The sequence below is a fragment of the Bactrocera neohumeralis genome, chromosome 3 (genome assembly GCF_024586455.1).
Source record: "Bactrocera neohumeralis isolate Rockhampton chromosome 3, APGP_CSIRO_Bneo_wtdbg2-racon-allhic-juicebox.fasta_v2, whole genome shotgun sequence".
Taxonomy (NCBI): domain Eukaryota; kingdom Metazoa; phylum Arthropoda; class Insecta; order Diptera; family Tephritidae; genus Bactrocera; species Bactrocera neohumeralis.
Window position 1 is genome coordinate 71,599,250 of NC_065920.1, and position 21,439 is coordinate 71,620,688.

General features: G+C 35.4%; 1 protein-coding gene across 1 annotated transcript in view; it reads right to left on the reverse strand.

Moving 5' to 3' along the window:
• Nucleotides 1-7,145: 7,145 nt before the first annotated feature.
• Nucleotides 7,146-21,439, reverse strand: part of LOC126753021 (trissin receptor) — a 226,987-nt gene continuing 212,693 nt past the window's right edge. Inside the window, exons 11-12 of the mRNA XM_050464113.1 lie at nucleotides 8,066-8,285; nucleotides 7,146-7,733 (exon numbers count right to left, since the gene is read on the reverse strand). Coding sequence (XP_050320070.1) covers nucleotides 7,683-7,733; nucleotides 8,066-8,285 — 271 coding nt within the window. The 3' untranslated portion in view covers nucleotides 7,146-7,682. The remainder of the gene's footprint in view (nucleotides 7,734-8,065; nucleotides 8,286-21,439) is intronic.

Here is a 21,439-nt window from a genome sequence, read left to right on the forward strand (position 1 = left end):
TACTATGCACTTGATAAAAGCTTCCTGATTTCGTTAGATAAGAAGCCTAATCGGATGTGATTCCATAATAAAAGTGGAAAAAATTACCTCTTTGGACGGTACTAGAGGTATGCATGGGATATACAAATTAAATTCATAGAGAGTCTTTTACTGATAACAGTATTTCTGTGTATCGAAAATGAGTTGAATCGGGTCAATACTGCCATGAGGCCCCATACACCTAATACAAAGATTTTCGAACTTCCAGTTGACTTTATGCTGGATATATCGGCCAATGTGTTGGTTATCTCAATGAAAATTAGAGAACACGTTTTACTCAAAACAGTACATCTTTGTGCCGAAAATAGATAAAGTTGGCGTAAACTTGACGTTGCCTTCATATAACTAATACCTGGATTTACTCATCTGGTTGGTGATTGGATGTGAGGTACCATAATAAGACCCAGGGAACATGTTTTTAGTATGCGGCGTGTTAATAGTATGTAGTATTAGCAAAAATAAATAAAATCGTGTTGATACTTAATATAAGTTTTACCAGCGCCTGAAGGAATTCCCGGTCTTTGATCTTACCAAATTTCAAGAGTATAATATGTTCAGTTACACCCGAACTTTGACTTTCATTACTTGTTTTTTCAGGAAGTAGAAGTAGATTTTAGGCTAGAAATTACAAAAAAAAGAAAACAGGAATATCTCTCTAAGGAGAATTTCCATAATTTTATATTACCTTCAAAGTAATAGCCGTTTTATTGTCATTGCAAGTGTTAACTTAAAATTTTTAATGCGGTTTTCTCGAAATTACTTTTTTGATGCTGTCGTCGTGATATCTCAAATTATAGTCAGTCGTTGTTTTTTACTAGTTTATAATGCTGGAATTGTGGCCTTACTTCGGACCTCTAAACTTTTATGATCTTTTAAATTCACCATGCGGTTCCTTAAAATCGAATTCATTACTACTCACTACTAGTTAGTGGCCATTTTGACTGTCATCAGTTCAACAACTCATGATTTGTTTTTTGTTTTTTTTTTTTGCTAGACTCATCTATGGGAATGGACTCTTTCAACGAACAAAACGAAGAGTATCAAGTATATTATCTTTGGCCGTTTGAAATTTTCAGGGTATACATTTATATTTATGCATATTTCAATCAAACTTAGCAAATATTGTTGAGTTTTACGAGAACTCTGATGGCGCTAAAACAAAGGTGGGGTATAAAAAGAGATAAATTTTACCCAAAATTTCGGGTGGATACACTACTTCGAAGGCTCTAATTGGATAAATATTTTAGACATCGTTTTAAAATTTGAGTATGTTATTTTCAAGTGCTTAGCCTATCAAAATATGGAAAAAAAATATTTTTTTTAAATTCCTTCAAATTTTCCTCTTGTACTTCAAGTATTTGCATATTGACTATTAATGACTTAATCAATTTAATTTTAAAATTTTTTACTTTCCACAAATATCCCACAATCATACAGGGCATATTATGACCTACTGAAGAGATGTGGGATGTGGGTAACCTGCCACATCTTGCACAACGACTTTATTTCAATTACAAGTAAGGCTTCCCATCACTTTCTCAAAAAAAAAAAAAAAAAACAAAGAGAGATCTCACATATGACGATTACTTATATGCAGCCCCTTGCGCTGGTGCCACCCATCATGTGAAGAGCATCTGAACTTTTTGCGCTTGAGATTTCTGACAAGACTAACAGTTGTTTTCAAATTTTCATATTTTATATTGTTTAAATATTTCTATTTAATTTTTAAAAAATTTCTAAACCATTTTCTGCCAAAAAAATACACAACTATTTGATTTTTTTATTGGCAATAAAATTTTTAATCAATGTATTCGATAAAAGAGTATATTATGTACAACTTGCATATTATCTAATAATATATAATAATTTTAGCTATTGAATCTCAAAGATAATCGCATTTATTGTTTCCACAATAACTATATTATTTACATAAATTCTCTGCTTCATTACAAGCTATTTTGCATATTATTTTTATTTACATAAATACAATACATTTTATACATAATATATATTTATATAGACATAATTTATTAAAGCGTTAGGCTAGTCTAAATTTTTAATTTTTTTTCTTCTGCGGTTTTGCTTTTCACAAGCAAAAATATGTTAGATTTCTCACTTTTATTGTGCTGTTATGAAAAAAATTTGATATCAAAATGTTTGAATTTTACTCTAAAATATTATTAAAATATTTGCAATTTTTTGGGCAAAATAGTTATTTAAAAATAATATTTTAGTTTTTAAAATAATTACAAATTTAAAAAAATTTTTTTTTTAGTTTTTTTTAAAACTCAAAAGTTGTGACGCAATTTGTAACGAAGATATTTTTATATAAAAACTTTACTAAATTCAGTGCTTTATCGAGGTTGCACAAAAACCCTGCACTAAGTGGTCATATTCACTTGCAAGTAAAAAAAAAAGCGCAGTTTTTTCAGATTTTTTTTTATTGAAAAGGCAATTTAATTAATAAATAAAAAAATTATGTACATTTACAAAATATGAGGTACTTTAATAATCGGCAATTCATTTTGATCATTTTATTCTCTTCACTCTGTAGCCGATCTCTAGGAGGAACTCCGAGCAGAGGTTTTTGATGGTGAAGAAGAGTTTTTTGCTAAAAATTATCTTATCGAAAAAACTTATTATTGTAACTATGGTTGATTAGAGGTAATTGTCGAAAGTCTAGTCGAAATCTTTTGACAAAATGGCTACCTCCCCAAAAAATTAAATTTTTGTGAAAAAAGTTTACACTTCAGAGTCAAAAATCGAATTTATAATCAAAGCCCTTATTTCATAGATTATGTTTCGAAGAAAGTCTTGCCAAAAAATCAAGTCGCTCCAACACTTGCGGAGAAGTTTTACTCAAACGATGTTTTCGAGAAGAAACACGTCTACAGTTTTGGAAGCCGATTACGCTGAGTTAAAAGTATATCAAAATTATATCATCACTGATTCACATACTACTGTGATCAATTTAAAAGGTGAATTTTTAATTTATACTTCACGTGTTTTTCGAATCGGTAATTTTTATACCCTGAACAGGGTAAATTAAGTTTGTCACGAAGTTTGTAACACCCAGAAGAAAGCGTCGGAGACCCAATAAAGTGTATATATAAATGATCAGTATGTCGAGATGAGTCGATTTAGCCATGTCCGTCTGTCTGTCCGTCTGTCTGATCTGTCCGTCTGTCTGTCTGTCTGTATATATACGAACTAGTCCTTAATTTTTTAAGAAATGGTTTTGAAATTTTTCAAACGTCATTTTCTCTTCAAGAAGCTGCTCATTTGTCGGAACTGCCGATATCGGACCACTATAACATATAGCTGCCATACAAACTGAATGATCGGAAACAAGTTATTGCATAGAAAACTTTCACATTTGACGTGGTATGTTCATGAAATTTGACATGGATTACTGCTTAAGGTAACAATACAATCTCCGAAAAAATTATTCAGATCGGATTACTTTAGCGTATAACTTCCTTACAAACTGAACACATGGTTACTAAAAGAAATGCACCTGTAAAGGGTATATTAGCTTCGGTGCTGCCGAAGTTAACGTTATTTCTTGCTTTTTCTGTAAGTTGGTAGTACTGTTAGTGACATCTATGTTAAATTTCACGTCAAAATATTCATTAGTATTTGAGATACGCGCCTTTTTGTGCGGCTCTAAAAGTGAATTCCTCGATATATACTATGTCTGAATTTATTGAACAATGCAAGGCGATAATGCACCATCTCATACTGCATTGGTTATTCGCGATCATTTCGCCACATTTTCCACTAATATCGTGCCGCAACCACCGCATTCGTTTGATTTACCTTCGTGTAACTTCTGGCTATTCAGCAAATTCACATGACCACTCCGAGGACGCGGTTTTCACTCAATTGAACATTAAATTTTCGAAGAATACTCTGTAATATAGTATACGCACATGCCTTCGACATACATAAAATTTTAAACAAAAAGTAAAAAAAACACAAAAAAAGTATATTTATAATAATCTCAAAAGCACTAGCCTGGTCTAACTTTTTGGAATTTCATTGTATGTATTGTGTCTTTAATTTCATAACATTTTTAATTTTTACATTTCTGTTTTGCTTATTTTTTATTTAATATAATTTTTTTTACTTTTCTTTATACACCCTGTGAAGAAAGTATAAAAATTACGTGTCACGTTGTTTGTCCGCGATGGACTCCTAAACTACTGAACCGATTTAAACAAAATTTAGCACACTGAGTTCAGTTCAAACCAACTTAGAAGATAGGACCAGTAAAACCAATTTATAAATGAAAACTACAGTGCAAGTTCTGTTAAATGGACGCTTTATTAAGCAGACAACTCAATTAACTGGACAGAAAGGCTGGTAATCAGACAATGAGAAAGCAGCCTTAAATTCGTTATTTTTTCCAATGACATTTATTTATGAACATATTCAAAATTAAACCTCATGTACAATCCCTTGGATTCTTGTACCGACAAAAACGTTTTCGCCTTTATTCGTAAATAAAATTTTCACTGTACTGAATGTTTATTATAAGCATAGTATAAAATGTATACTAACGTAACGCATGGCTGGATCCACCAGTATTAAATAATTTTAATAATATTACGTTAATTTAGTTTTATTTTTTAATATATTATTTCATTTTATAATATTTTAATTTAAATTTATTTTATTTTATTTGAAATCACCCTTCCCAGACGTGATCCCAGCAGAAATTCTGAAAAAAATAGCTACAGAGCGACCGGCATTACTTTTGAATATGCACAACGCCTGCTTTGAAGCCGAAATATCCTCTGAACATTAGAAAAAGCAACGGCTGGTGCTTATCAGTACGGCTGCAGCAGATCCCAACTTGCGATCAACATACCGTCCACTATGCATGCCCGACATAGCGGGAAAGCTCCATGAAAGGCTACATAAACCCAGACTCGAAGCGGCTATCAACGAAGCTGAAGGACTCTTCCCTAGACAAAACGGCCTTAGACCCGGCAGATCATCTCTTGAAACCTCTAATGTGTCATTGAAAGTGTAGAAACCGCACAGCACACAATACAAAACAATAGTGTTGGTAGCGACTTTAGATGTTCGAATGGCCTTCAACAGCGCTAGATGGATGAATATGAACGACGCTCTCGAAAACAACTTTAAAATCTCCGACTACCTCAGAGCTGTGGTGCGGTGCTACCTTGATAACAGAAAATTGCTGTACCAAACAAAACAGGGATCACGACTGATAGCGGTAAATCAGCACAAGGATACATTCCAGGCCCAGACTTGTGGAACATCAACTACGACGATATACTAAAACTAGAAATGGCTGACGAAGTGTACTTAATTAGCTACGCGAACTTACTGTAGCAGTACTTACAGCAAGAGATACAGAAAAAGATCGAAGAAAGCAAATAAACACATACCCCTCGAAATAAGTATGTAAACAACTACGGCTTTCTTAGGAGGCAAAAGCTGTAAACTACATAGGCGTAAAACTGGACCCCAGACTAACCTTCTGGGTACAAATCCAGCACGCCATATGAAAGGCAACGATAATCACCTCTCAACTCAGCAGACTTATGGCCAAGATGGGGAGCCGCAGCAAAGGAAAGAGTAAGCTCCTAATGTTGACGACAAGCAGCGTGCTATTATACTATACAGTGCTGAGATCTGTGCAGATGTGGTTAAAAAGGAAAATCGGCGTAAGGTAGAGTGGCCAGAGTGCACGGAAAAGCCGTCATGCCTATACAATAACGCGACAGAAGACGATCCTGAGCACATATTCTTTGAAAGCGTGCGATGACAATTGATGCAATAAGCGTGAGCAATTAAGTTGCTGTAGTACGAAAAAAAAACTGGACGCTAGATGTTACTCTCTCGATGAGAAAAATGGAAATTCCCTGAAGGAATGCAAATGTGGTTCCAGGATGGGCAACGATTCCTTTGAGGGGGATTTTTAAAGACCTGCAATTGGAATATATCGTTGCTGTGACGACAGCTCTGATGATGAGGGATGCGGAAGGCAGTTTCCACCCACTCATACGAAAAGTAAAGATTCAATTTTATTTTATTTTGCTTTGTTTTATTATATTTTGTTTTACTTTACTTCGCTTTGAATTATTATTTTTTATATAATTAAATTATATTTTATTTTCTTCGATTTTACTTAATTCAATTTTATTTTCTTCTGTCTTATTTAATTCAATTTCATTTAAGTCAACTTAATTTAATTTAAGGTAATTTCGTTTAATTTTATTTCACATTATTTTTTATACTTTATTTCAATTACATTTTTTAACAAAAATTAATTTTTTTTATAAAGTTTTTTTAATTATTCTACTTGCTAGCTATTTATAGGTTTTTATAATTAAAAAAAAATTTTACATTTTATTACAAAAAATTCATGAAAAACTCTGTTCGAAAGGTTGAGTTTTTTACAAAAAAAAAATTTTTCGATTTTATTTAAAAAATTTTTGGCAACCCTGTAATAAAAAGTAGTAAAAATTTGATAAAATTTTAGATGTGTGTTAAAAATATTAATTATGTTTCACTTTTCTGCAGTTTTTATCACAATCAACGTTCGTTCATCCATATTCTTAAAAAAATTACTATTTTAGTAAAATATAAATTTTAATATTAGTAAGCTTTTAAATATTTAATTACGCCTTCTAACTAGCTAGAGTTTAATTTTATTATTTAAATCAGCGAAAACTTAAAGTAATTGACGAAATAACCAACTTAATGAAGTAATCAAATCACGTAATTTAATTAAGTACTTTATAAATGAGTATGCCCAAAATCGCAAAAAAGGGTTCTGAAGCTTATTTACAAGCAAATATTAAATTTCAAAACTTAAATAATCACATTCAAATACTTATAACAGTACTCATATGTATAGATATATGAGTAATCATATAAATAGTTATATACTTAATTACTAGTACTTAATTACAATAATTACTGGTATTTAATTAGATTAATTACCAGTATTTAATTAGAATAATTAACAGTATTTAATTACATTAGCTACCAGTACTTAATTACATTAATTACTAGTACTTAATTATATTAATTACCAGTACTTTTATTAATTATATCAACTATACTAGTACTTAATTATATTAATTGCCAGTACTTTAATTAATTACATCAACTATAAGTACTTAATTACATTATGACTGCATTAAAACACTACTCAGTTACCTTAAACTATATTTATTCGTCATATATGTATATCAAATATTTAGTTTATGCCAAAAACCGTTATCACTAATCACATTTGAAGCTTCGAAAACATCACATCAATAAAAATGTTGCTTAAATCTGCATAATTACAAGAAAAAGCTATAGCACAGCAATTGTTTGTTTGATTTTCACTTAAAATTCGAAGAGTTCTTATATCGTACGATAGGAAAAAGCATATAATTGAAAAGCAAAGCGCTAACAAAAACAAATGAGTACACCTGGAAACCCACAATACAATAATTATTTGCCAACGGTTGTACAAACACATATATATGTAAATATATAACTAGACTCTATACTAGGTATGTAGGTAGGTATGTATGTATATGCTGCGACGGTTGAAAAGCTTACGAGGCTGTGCCAAAAGCTCGCCGTTGTATGCGAACGCGACGAATGGGTCATCATAGCTGTTCGTTGCCAATATGCGTTGTGTCGGTTGGTAGCGAGTGAGTCTAGAAGATTTCGTAAAAATGGCATAAAGGATTTGTATATAATTGTTGGGTTTGGGTGTGTATGATAACGGTACGGTACAAGGATAAGCGAAAGGTTCGAAATTAATGCAAAAGTGCAAATAAAGTGCGAGTGCAGTTGCCAGATTGTCATAAACGAAAAGTGTGGTCAAGTGTATTTTTGGTTGCCAATAATTATGAGTTTTTTCAATTTTTCTCTTTTCTCCATACTTTCATATTCACAATATACAAATTTTGTTTGCGTTTTTTATGTTTTTTAGTTTGCTTAATTTTTGTGTTGTTTTTCACGCATATTCCGCTTTTATACCAACTACCTGCAATGCCACGCGCTTGTGATGCATCGATGAGTTCGACGATGATTTGCCCTTGCCCTTCTTCCAGGAACACAACAGCAGCTCCTTCATGCCTTTGCGAAAATTGCGGCTTAGAAAGGCGTAGAGCAACGGATTAATGCCCGAATTGAAGTAGGTGACGAGGAAGGTGAGCGGTGTGAGCAGCGCATTGAAATTCGAATCACCGCGATATGAACGTGACCTGGCGGAGTAAATAGAAGAAAAGGCATTTTAGCGTGAAGGAGAATTGAAATTCTTAAATGGAACACGAATGATGAAGATATGCGGGTGAGGGGAAAGTATAATTGAAAATTAAAAATTAAATTTAATGTGAGCAAATGGGAATGAAGCATGTATGACAATATTTGAAGAGTTTTAAGATACAGAGAAGAAAAGATTTGAAACGATAATACGCATTTTTCGAAATTGGAGGGTTTCATATGTACACCGTGGTGTTACGTTCTCGAGAATATTGCATATTTATATTCCAAAAAGGGTAGATTAAGTTGGTCATGAAGGCCAGTAGGAAGCGTAAGGGACTCTATAAAGTAGGTATATGCACATTTGTACAAAAAGTACCCGGATAATTAATAATAATTCATCAACATTTTTGTTCGCCTTCAAAATCATCCTCACTACATGTAATACACCTATGCCAACGATTTTTCCAGACCTCGAAAAACTTTTCTTAAGCACTTTTAGGGTTGAATTCACTTTTATCTCGCGGCAATTTCAGTTTGGGGAACAAGAGAAAGTCACACAGAGCCAAATCTGGTGAATACGGTGGTTGATCTTTGGTATTCTTTGGGTTTTTTGGCTTTAAATTTGATCACAATCGTGGCTAGATGCGATAGTGCATTATCATCGTATAAACCTATGAATTGTTCTTTCACAATTCCTGCCATTTTCGACGCAAACGCCTCAATACGACCAAATAAAACTCCCTATTGGCATTCTGCCCTTCCGGAACCGATTAATGATACAATGAGCATCACTTTTCACATATCCGGGTACATTTTTGTCACCATGTTAGTTTTTTTTTTTTTGAGTTTATGTTTCCATGCTCAAATTCTGGCTGTAGACGTTGAAAAATACTGGAGTTTCAATATATACCTCTTAAAGTTTGCTTTTGCCTTATACGAATGAGCATAATTCACCCATTGAACATAAAAGTAATATGATAAGATGAAATATTTCCGCAGTAAACACAAATATGTCAGATCTGATAAGTAGTGAACTTAAGACCAGTTAGTCTGCACTAAAACCGGCATAAACAGCGAAAACAAAGCTTCCACGAAATCCGGCTGTCCAGCTTTCGATAGATTGAGACTGAAACATATTGCATATCATACAATATCTTCGGTCAACGGTGTTAGCCAGTGTGGCGCCGTTTGACATTCAGGGAGACGAATTCCCGCGACTATACAACTTATCAGAGACGTCTACCGCAGCAAAAATATAGGAGAAAATCAAAAGCATCGCAATGTGGCAGCAACGGTGGCAATCTTCATCCAAAGGACTGTGCATTCACAGACTAATTCCGGACACACATTTGTGGATAGATACACAAGATGGGGATCTGGCTTTCTACCCTACCCAAATAATTAGTGACCATAAGTGCTTTAAAAAATCTTCGATCAACGGACTGGTTGAATAAACAATTAGCTGTCTCCACGGTTTTGATATAGAATCAAAGCAGTTCGCCGACAGATCAAGTTCTTTTGATTTACAATTATATTATTACAAAAAACCGGTATTGCAACCGATCGTTATGATATGTGTATGTGGTGGAAACACCACCGAAACACTATAAAAGAAATATCCACTCGATATGAGATGTATCATAATTTCTTACGATCGTACGTCGTATTCTGTGAAGATTCTGTAAAAGTTTTACAGACCTTCGCAACGATTACTGGTGAATGAGAGGGTACTTTGAGATGTAACAATCTTTTTTACTCATGAATATAATCGGAGTCCAGTGACTTTAAAATGAAGAGTTGTCTGAAGACAACTTGCTTAACACAGGAGTTCTTCTCGTGCGATCTTTGATCAACCATCTAGCCTAACCTAATCTAAACTGCTTAACTAGGCTGCTGAAAATTTGAATAATATTTCTGTTGTTGTAACAGCAATCACTCGTAGTTTCTCATTTCTCTCTTTGATGTCAAAGTAACACCATGCTCTGGTAGACCAATGAAAATATTGCTAAAATAATAGAAATCCTCGAGTCCGACCGTCATGTAATTGTGTTTATTGTCCAAGAGCGAAACATTGCGCAAAAAACTATTTGGAACCATTGAAACAAGGTCCATATTTTAGTTGAACCACCTTCAAAATTCTGACGTAAGTTACTTAATTATTTATTTTGCGTCATCAGCTTGCTTCACCCATTTCAGCACAAAAAGAAAGAAAGCGAAGTATATATAATTTCTTTGTCAAAGTGAGAAATCAAAAGTTTGCTTTGCCATTGGCAATTTATGTACGACAGCTGCAAAAAGTTCGATGAAATACTTTCGAAATGCAATTTCGCAAGTAAAATGTTGCAGAATTGCACACACGCATACAGATGCGCAATCACATACGCTAAAAGCAATAGAAAGTTCTACTCAAAGTTGCACCTCACAAATTCGCACTGCCATAGTTTTTTATAGCACGAACATATAGCTATTGAATATAAAATGTGAATTTTTAGATTCAGAATTTTTATCATCGCAGGAAAAAGTTTAACGGTGTAATTTCATAAGATCTTGGTGGCTTATCGACCGACCCAAAACATGAAATTATCTGCTCAGCGAAGTGTCAATACATCAATTGACTGATGTTGGAAGTGACGCCGTCTTTTTGAAGCCAAATGTCGCCGAGATCGCGAGCTTCAATCTCAGGCATCAAATAGTCGGTTACGTTCTCACCGGCATCATTTTTGAAGAAATATGGACCTATGATTCCACTGGCCTACAAACGGCACCAAACCATTGTTTTTATGGATGGAATAGCAACTCTTGAATCTCGTCAGGTTTCTGTTTGACCCAAATGCGGAAATTTCCCTTGTTTACCTACCCATTGGGCCAGAAATGGGCCCCATCGCGGAAAACAATTTAGCTAGAAAACGTCTGTATTTTATAGGCTTTCAATTTAAGATCTCAACGTAAAATGCGCAAAATTATTCCATAAGTCGGTCCGAGTTGCTGCGACCGGTCTTCGTGTACACTCTCAGCTATGGCTGCTATATTTTTTTCACTGCGTGCTGGACGTGATCTATTCGGTCGAATATCTCAATGAATGCTGAGTCTCAAGTTGCGTGATCGTGTTGCGGATAATATGCTTTGCTGACAGGAATTTGCTATATCCTACATAGATCGATATGTATCCATTAAATAAATTTAACACATCAAATGAGACAAGCTGACATTCTCTTCTTCTTTAATTACACAATTGAAAACTTAGACTGTTGATGGCTTTTTCTCCACACACATACCAATGAGGGATATGCGGACGGGAGAAGTCGCTGGAGAAAAGACGGACTGATCTTTTTACTGATGGTTTTGGATGATTTTACTTCCTACAAGTATATATATTAAAGTGCAGCTTCAGTCAGGGCGGTGAGTATTAACTACGACAGCAGAGCGGCAATACTAGCGTCAAGAAGTGTCTAACCTCATTAGAACATCACAACTAACTTGACATCAAATTACTTCATTATCAAATTTGATTGGGTGCCTTGTCCTAGCGGCATCGCTGGAGAGTGCATAGCCAATGAGCTAGCAATAGGGGTTCTCTTACTTCGCTCACAACAGGAATGAGTTGGATCCCCTTGACATCTTGCGTTTTAGCACTGTAACTATGGACCCTGCTTGCGTTGAAATACCTATGTAGCCATACCATAGGCGAATCAGAAAATATAAGCTAACATTGGACTCCTCAACAATTTTGTGATTGGCGCAAAACGTTCGTCATTTTATGAGTGTCCTTATGATCAGTTTTACGGGACTTCTTAATCAAACCTCACATAACAAAACCGAATAAGGTGGGTAGATACCTTAATTGTCATCATGAATCGTCATGTATACGTGATTCAAAGTTCATATCGAAATTGCTATGGAACTGTAAGAAATCGTCAAAATACAGTTTTTTAACGACCCAAATGCTAGAACAAACTGATTGAAGCTATCAGAGAGAAAGAGAGAGACAGAGTATTGCCCCAAACTCAGAAGTCGCTCATTCAGCATTTTTGTTTTACGCGGAACCATTTTGTGGTGCATTTTGAAAAAATTTTGAATTTGTTTCAGTATAAAGGGATATTACTGTACACTTCGCTTAGAATACGGTCCAACAGTATCTGGTACCAGAAACGGAAAGCCTAATTCATCTCTGTGGCAAAGTTTTGTTATGCTAAATTCAAAGCAAAGCATACTCAAGAAGTCCTCGTAGAATTCATGAGCTTCAGGAAAACATGTTTGCTGAGTAGGGTGCTTAAAAATAATTTTTTGAATTTTTTTTTCAACTCTTACCTCTTCAAATGTTAGGTTGACAAACAAAAAAAGTCAGTATCGCTGTAGCTTAACTCTAAGGTTGCTATGTTTTTTTTAGGTTCCCATACATTTAACATATGAATTTTCGTTTTTTCATTCAAATTAAAATTTCACCAACTCGTTTCGCAGAAATATCGATTTAAATATTCCCGCGACAAAATTATTATTCTCAGAAACTTTTTTTATTTTTATTGAAAAAATTCCAAATTTCAAATCACTATGTTTAATCGTCTAATTCAGATAATCAAACTTTGTCGCAGAAATTTTTAAAGTTTGAAAAGTGAACTTTCTGAATATGTGATGGTTATTTTTGAGAAACGAAAATTAGTTGGTGAAATTTTAGTTTGAATGAAAAAACGAAAATTCCTATGTAAAATGTATGGGAACCTAAAAAAAAACATAGCGACCCCTTAGAGTTAAGCTACAGCGCCTGCCTTGGGAGAGGATTTTTTGTTTGTCAATTACTAACATTTGAGGGGGTAAGAGTTGAAAAAAAAAATCAAAAATTTTTTTTGAAGCACTCTAATGCTGAGTTTTTCGCTGTACTGCCCAATAAGTTAAAAGCAGCAAACAGTACTCATTTGCTGCCGTATTCAAAGAATTTTTCAAATAAACTATAAATGGCTAAATTAAATAAAAATATCATTTTTTCCTAAGTCATTTAATATATTCATGGTAGTCGAAAAAGTATTTTCGTATTTTGTCAATAGATTTCGTTGCAGTCGCATATCTCCAGTGCTACCAATCATATTGTGTCATGCCATTTAGGGTTGGAAAGGTGAGAAGCTTGATTAGAAATACGAAACGACTTTTTCGACTACCCAATATATACTGACATAAAAGATGGGCTCCCTGCATATGCGCGAAAATGACTTGGTGAAAAATAAAAGCGCTCTATCCACTATCAACAAATCTAAAATCCACCTTCAAAATAGTAAATTCACACACTGATTTGCATATCTTCTGAAAGCAAGTTCAAGGGCCAACCAGCTCCTCAGCTTAAGTAACGAAGTTGTCTTTGGTATTCAAATGCAACTATGCATTCATACGGCTCGTTATAGGAGTATTCGTAAGAGATTCATCTTCACAGTGGAGCGTCATCCCACAAAAAATAAATAAAAAAAAAAACCAATGCAGGTATTTTATTTTCTCAATAACACTCAGTATAACCAAATACTCTTTCAAATTCATTCAAAATACACTCATTCAAAATACACAGCACATTTTAGCTTGATGTCACTCTAAAAATAACCAAATAGTCACGCAAAAAGTCACCCACCGCCGCAACGCACTCTCTTCGACCAGCTTTGCTTTTCATTCCATGCTAAAAAAGTTTTTGTGGAAATAGAATTCTTAGCCAGAGTCACTTTCCACTTTCGGCAAATGAAATAAACAACTTGCAACATTTTTCTCTCACACACACACACACACTCAACCGAAGTTATTGCGTCACGCAACAAACGCTCACGTACATTTAAAGTGAGTTTAGCTTAGTAAGTCACCTTGCATTTAGTTGAGTTGTGTGTGGGTGCAACGTGGTTGCATGAACTTCGTATGTGTTATATAGAATTAAAAGTTACGTGATCTTATCAAAAGGTCAAGCGTTAGTTTAGTGTGGTATTTATTTCTTCTTTTGCTTTATACTGACTTCTGGTTTCGTGGTACCGGAAAGCACAAAGAGGGTTTTAGTTCATGCTTTAATTTCACTTCTTACTTTTTGGGACATCGTGGTCAGTATATTTGATTCACTTTAAGGCATATGCCCACATTTCTTTGACGACTTTTTGTCTTCTAAAGTTGAAGCTATTATATTTTGGAGCCTACCGCTTGTGGTTTAGGTAAACCTTTAGTTAAAGATATATCTATATATCGTTCTCGTTCTAGTAGTTTAACTATATAAGAATTATAGTTCAGCGAACTACAAATTGTCATTAAGAATTCTCTCGACGCTTTTGGACTTTATAAATATGGCATAATACTAATAAGTACCGAAAGTTCAAAGAAGAAAGTTTAGCTCTGGTATTAGATGCGATCTAGTTACGTTCTAAAAAACCAATCCAAACAAGGTGAGATCTCTGAAAGTACAGTACTTGGCCGGATAAAATCCGGGTCAATTCCGGTAACGTAGAACCGACTGTTGTGGGAATTGGTCCTCGCCCCATTGCTGGTTGACTTCTACATCTCGAAATTCCCTCAACCACCACAGATAATAATGACGTTGGGCAATAGAATTGATGGCATGTGCTCAAACGTAAACGGCTATATCTCCATCGATGTTGTCAATAATCGTAAGATTTTAGAATTGAAATTCGTTAAAATACTCAAGTCGCTAGCCGGCCGCACATGAGGAAAAAACAAAGAAACGTTATTAGCATCAAGAGGTCCTTGCTCAACTACGTCGACGGCATAAGACAAGACGCCGACCAGACTTCGGACCCAACTAACTTCAGACATGCACCGACCGCCATTTACAGTTTAACCATCAACACCTTCACATTCTTCCATTCAGTGAATGGCGTCAAACTAACACTTATTTTAGACGAAGAGCTAGAGATGCCACAACAATCGAGGGTGACTCTTGCGCAGATTCGTTCTGGATACTGTAGTAGATTAAAATCCTAATTATCCAGAAACGACACTGACATATTAAACATTACTCAGCATGCAATGGGTTCCCACATATCTGACACCACTCTCCCTATGGTCCAACCCCGCCAAACAGCACGTTTCATGGGCTTACCGCTGGATGACCTCGATGACAATTTATCTAATTTTTACCATTTCAAAGTGGATTAGGTACTCGTTACAATCTTTTTTTCAAGATTAGCTAAGATAAGGATAAAAAATAGGTCTCGATTGGTGTGTCCAGCACACTCTGCTCTCTGAAGGTCTTGCCAAACTCATAAATCGAACCGATACTGACAATGACTAGATCTTCTGAAGGAAGCAACCGCTCAAAAGCAGACAGCTTTGGCTAAGAGAAGAGAAATTGTCATTCCTGAAGTAACTTCGAAGAAGGGCGTTGAGTTGACAGTCCTTGACCGGATAAAAATCCGGGTTCGTTCCGATAGCTTGGACTCGACTGTCGTGGGATCGGCAGTAAACAACAAGTTAAACAGATCATCAAAAAAACCGAAATTGAGTTTTTTATTGTTTACCATTTTCTATATCATATGAAATATACATATGTCGTCGGGTTGGCGTCAAAGAGATATCAGAAAATCTTTGCATCAACCATGGATCAACACATGTTTTGATTAATTTTTTGGTTAAAGTTTTGGTTAGTGCTTTAGTTATGTTTTGGGTATGAAGCATGCCAATACTGGTCTCGTATTAAAAGACCTGAATCTTTTGAAGGAACGATTTAGAGTTGCAAAATAGATACTTGGCAACGTAGCTGAATGCACTACAGTCATGCACTTGCTGACTAGACGTGGGTTTATGAATATGACGGCGGAAGTGTTCCACAAATCACCGAAACCGAAAATAAAAAGAGCCGCTAAACACACTGGGGGCAATTCGTCCAGTTCAAATTTGATCAGGTGGTATCTACATGGAAAACGAGTTCATTGCATGTGACGAGACGTGGGTTTACGAACATGACGGCGGAAGTGTTCTACAAACTAGCGAATAGCGCTCTAGAAATGAGCCGAAACCAAAGAAAAAACAAAAAGTCGCTGAAGGCAATGAAAGAAACCCCGAGGCTTCTGTGGAAAATTGGCATGCTTTTATTGAGTCTTGAGTAAGAAACAGTTTTTGAAGGCGAGACTAAAAATTTGTATCAAAATGTATTTAGTCCGGCTCAAATTTGATCGGATGGTCTCTACATACAAAATAAAAAAATTTCGCCACATTTTTACTCCTAAAATTTCCTAACTATTTTCTAGAGTAAAGAGAATATTAAAATAAATAGCTGAAAATTTTAAATGCTCTTCTTCTTTTACTTCCTCTTTAAATGCCCTTAACCAGCGTTAAATACAACCAAAACAGACAGCAAAATGTAAATGGCAATTCGACTCATTACAGCCTTAAATTCACAGCATAAGAACATAACACAAAATTCAGTATAAGCTTACCCGTGTATATACAAATCTTACAACTCCCTTCTTTTTTGCAGTGATGCCGTCCCAATTCCCAAAGATTTTCAGATTTCTATTTTTGCATTTTCACTTTACTCAATGCCACATACACCTGCACTCTCTCTCTCTATCCTTCTAATGTCCACGCTCACATGCTTACTGGACCCACTTGCCGCTATGCTCTGCTCCCCAGCAATTTCCAAGTTAGACGCAATGGCACTAAAGTGCGTTTTTCTATAATTTACTTCAAATCTCAAATGTCCTCAAAATACACTTTTTCCTAAGCACACCTGAAAACTTAACAATTATGCAGCATTTTGTGTGGAAGTGTACGAAATAACTGTGTTTGTGCGTTAGAGTGGATATGTTGGACAAGGTGACTTAGCCAAGAGCATATGAATTTGTGCTTTTTGCTCCCCTCTTTTTCCAACAACTGAAAGATTCAACTTTAAGGTTAAGCGGAATAATTTTCGAAAGTACTTGGAATTTGAAGGAATTAAGAAATGCTTGGAGGTTTTAGCATTTCTGGAAAGAAAAAAAAAATTATTTGAAAAAGGTGTTCCTTATACAGGTGAATGTACATTTTTATAAGTCAAACTTTGAAGTACAAATGTTTTCTTTCTTAAATTTTGAAATCAATGCTTATCCAAAGTTTTGGATGATTCTCAATCGAAAGTTCCTTTCTCTCTTACTTTCTCCCTAGGTCGTAATGGATCTCATCTTATGGGGCCTTTCAGAACATTATCAATCAAAGCACTATCAACTTCAGAACATTGTCAACCCTTAAAAGATCCGCAGGCCGATTCGAACGCCATCTTACGGGACGTGTTAGAATATTATCGTTCAAAGATGCTTCTTTAGAGATCCTTAAGACTATCTGGCTTAATATTACAGAATTTTTCAGAAGATTCTAGTGATTGTCTTTGTAGTTCAAAAAGGAAGGTAATCCTATATTGAAGAGGTGCCTCCGAAATGAAGCTGAGATGACAGTTAACCAGACTAGTTTTTGATCATCTGCAAATCTTGTTGAAGTTTTCAAAATGAGCCTTATTGATAAGAACTCATTTGTTCCATAAGATGAGGATGCTATCGACAACTTTTCCAAAGAATTCACTTTATTATAACATTCTTATTCCAAGGGTCGTAATTTCATCTAGAAATTTGACATTTAGTGCTACCTGACACTAAAGCTGGAAGCACAAAATAACCGAGAGAGAAAAGGCTCTCTGAAGGAAGGTTTCAAATTCACATTTAAAGACTTGTACCCCGATTTATGCGAATGAAATGTAAAAAAGAAAGAAATGAAAGATAGTGAAAACTGCACTTCCATCCTATTTCCCTACATAACACAGTCAAAATCACGTCATCTTAACACAAAAACACTCACATAGTTTGTAGGAAAATTTCAAATGTCAAAGTGTGAGCGCCGAACCAACTGCTGTCAATGACAACCCACACTTGAAGCTTAATTGCATGAAATTACTGGGTAATTAAATCCAATTACTCAGGTGTGAATCCACCGAAAGGCAGGCCGAAAAGCGACAAACAAACACTAATAAACGAATAAATGAATGGATAAAAGAGTTAAAATAATCAAAAGCAATGAGAGGTGAATAAATACATACGAAATGCACGCGAAATGAAGAACGAATGGAGGCGAAAAAAAAAATTAAAAAACGTTGACAAGTAAGGACTGTGTAAACTCGTTCTCCATATACTTGTAGATACATGAATATGTACGAATATTTACAACGGCAGAGTTTCGTTCAAAAGTCTCTCAGAAAGTCTGAAAAAGAATTAAAAGTATATATACCTTTTGAGCCAGTGTACTTGTACTTCAGCGGTAGGGTGCATAAATAAGTGCACTGAGAATATTTTTAGCCATAAAGTTTGGTAAAAAGTGAACGGGTAGCTTTTTCGAGTATGTAAATTGGTTTAGAATTTATTAATAAATATAGGAGGGAACGTTTGAAATATGACAATTATTTTATTTCGCATATAGAGGATTTTTCTACGAAAATTGGCAATTCTTAACCTAAAAAAATTTATTTTCTTACAAATTTCAAAAACTAAACTGAGGTTTCATCGAACGTGTTGTGTGAAAGATTAAAACCCACCGTCAACTACCTTAACAGTTTGGCTTTAGATATTCACCATGCGCCAAATCTTGGAAAGGACCCGTGAAAAGACCCGTTATCGACATGCGCCACCTCTTTGTCGGTGCCTTTATGCCGCGATATCTGAATTCGGTATTCCCGCAAAACTAATAAGGCTGTGTAATCTGACGTTGAGCAATAGCAAAAAATGCGTCAAGATCGGGAGGGACCTGTCCGAGCCGTTCGATACTAAACGAGGTTTCATATAAGGCGACTCCTTCAATCTACTGCTGGAGAAAATAATTAAAGCTACAGAGCTGAACAGAAAAAATAAATCTTCTACAGGAGTGTACAACTGCTGATGATATTGATATCAGTGGCCACAACATTCGCCCGTTAGATCTGCTTTCTCCAGACTGAATAAGGAAGCAAAGCATATAGGTCTGGTGGTGAACGAGGGCAAGACGAAATATCTCCTGTCATCAAACAAACAATCGTCGTATTCGAGACTTGGCATGACATGTCACTGTTGACAGTCCAAACCAGTAATAACAGCAACAACAATGTCAGCCTCGAAATCCATAGCAGAATATTTCTTGCCAACAGGTGCTACTTCGGACTGAGTAGGCATTTGAGGAGTAAAGTTCTCTCTCGACGCACACTGACCAAACTCTACAAGTCACTCATCATCCGCGCCCTTCTATTACGAGTTTTCAACAGAAAAGGTTCTGTGGACGATTTATTGTAGATACTTTGCGCAGTGGCAATGGCGAATACCGCAGCCGATGAACGGATGAGCTGTGCGAGATATACGGTACTACGCTGGCTAGGTCATGTCGTCCGAATGGATGAAAACACACCAGCTCTGAAAGTATTCGACGCGGTACCCACCGGGAGAAGCAGAGGAAAAGGAAGACCTCCACTCCGTTGGAAGGACCAAGTGGAGAAGGACCTGGCTGCAGTTGGCATCTCGAATTGGCGACAAATTGCTAATAGAAGACACGATTGGCGCGCTGTTGTTAACTCGGCTATAGCCGCGTAAATGATGACGATAAAATGAAGAAAAATGAATAGGGTACCAAGAGACATTGCCGTGAACATCTTAGAGCATATAAAATAAAAAATAAATAATAAGAATGACAAGCTAAGTCGGTTTAGTCAGGTTCGTCTGTCTCTCAGTCTGCTTATATGCGAACTAGAACTCCAGTTTTTGAGTTATCGGTAGGAAATTTTACACGTATCTGTTTCTTTTCAAGAAGCTGCTCATTTGCCGGAAAGTATTTTTTGTTAACCCCCACTACTTGCCGTAAAAAATTCACTCACGAAAAATAAACTTTTTATTTGTATTCTCGCTTGAATTTCGCTTTCTTCCACGTCTAATTTTGGTTGCTTAAATCCTCATTAAATGGTTAATGAAACTGAAAATAAAAAATTCTACAATTTTTCAGCTGGAAATTAAAAACTTGTACGCCATACATCACCCTGCTCAGCACCGTGCCCAGCTTACGAACAAAAGTAAGTAAAACGCTGCAAATTTTCATTTGTCGCGCAACATTTCTTTCATCCTCCCATTCGTGCACTCATTCATTCGCTCATTTATTTATTTATACGCTCATTTATACGAAGTAGCGCACTTAGTCAGTCAGCCATGAATTCATTTCGCCAATGAAATTTTTGTTCACTTCCGCGCCACAAGGAACAACAAAAAGCGGAAACAAACAACAACAAAAACAGTTGCATGTTGCAACTTCTGCATTTTCGGCTGCTCGTCGTTGAGTTGGGCGTCGTGTCGAATGCATTATGTTGCGTTGAAGCGCAAATCGCTCCTTCTCCTTTCGTTTGCTACTTTTGTTGTTGTTATTTGCACCTGCTCACTTGTTTTCCGACTACAGCCAGTTGTCTTTATTTACAGTTCATTAATTATTTTGTCAACCAGTTTCATTTCAGTCGGTTTTCTCTTTGGCTGCTGGCAAAATTATATACCGTTTTGTTGGTTGTTTTGCGCTCACGGCTTGTTGCTCTTACTTTCGGTATACTCAATGTAACCCATTCATGAGTGTTGTGTGCTGCACATTTCTACGCTTCGTTGAATACAGTAAGCAACTGATTAATAATTATAATTTGAAAATGAAGACAACTCAGACTACTTGTGTTAGTTTCGGTGTTATTTAGCAAACATTAAATATATGAAGGTAGTAAGGATACTAGATTCACGATTTTAAACGGGGCAATGTTCTGTGCTAAAGATAGTGAAGATATCTGGTGAAATAAAAAAAATTGCAAAGACCCGCTTGTGATCTTTCAATTTTTACGGCACCTATATGCTGTAGTGGTCCGCTATCGGCGATTCCGACAAATAAGCAGCTTCTTGAGAGCGTCTGCATAATGTCAGAACGATATCAAAAAACCTGAAAAACTCGTTCGCGTACACACCGACAGACGGGCATGGCTAAATCGACTCAGCTCATCAATCTGATCATTGATTTATATATACACTTCATAAGGCTGCGACGCTTCCTTTTGAATGTTACAAAATACAGGCTGTATCAAGTTTGCCACGAAATTGTAGGTGCAGAATGATTTTGGTAGATATTATGTTTGTTTGATATCGTGAGTAAGTTTTATTATTTTTTTAAATATATATTTTAT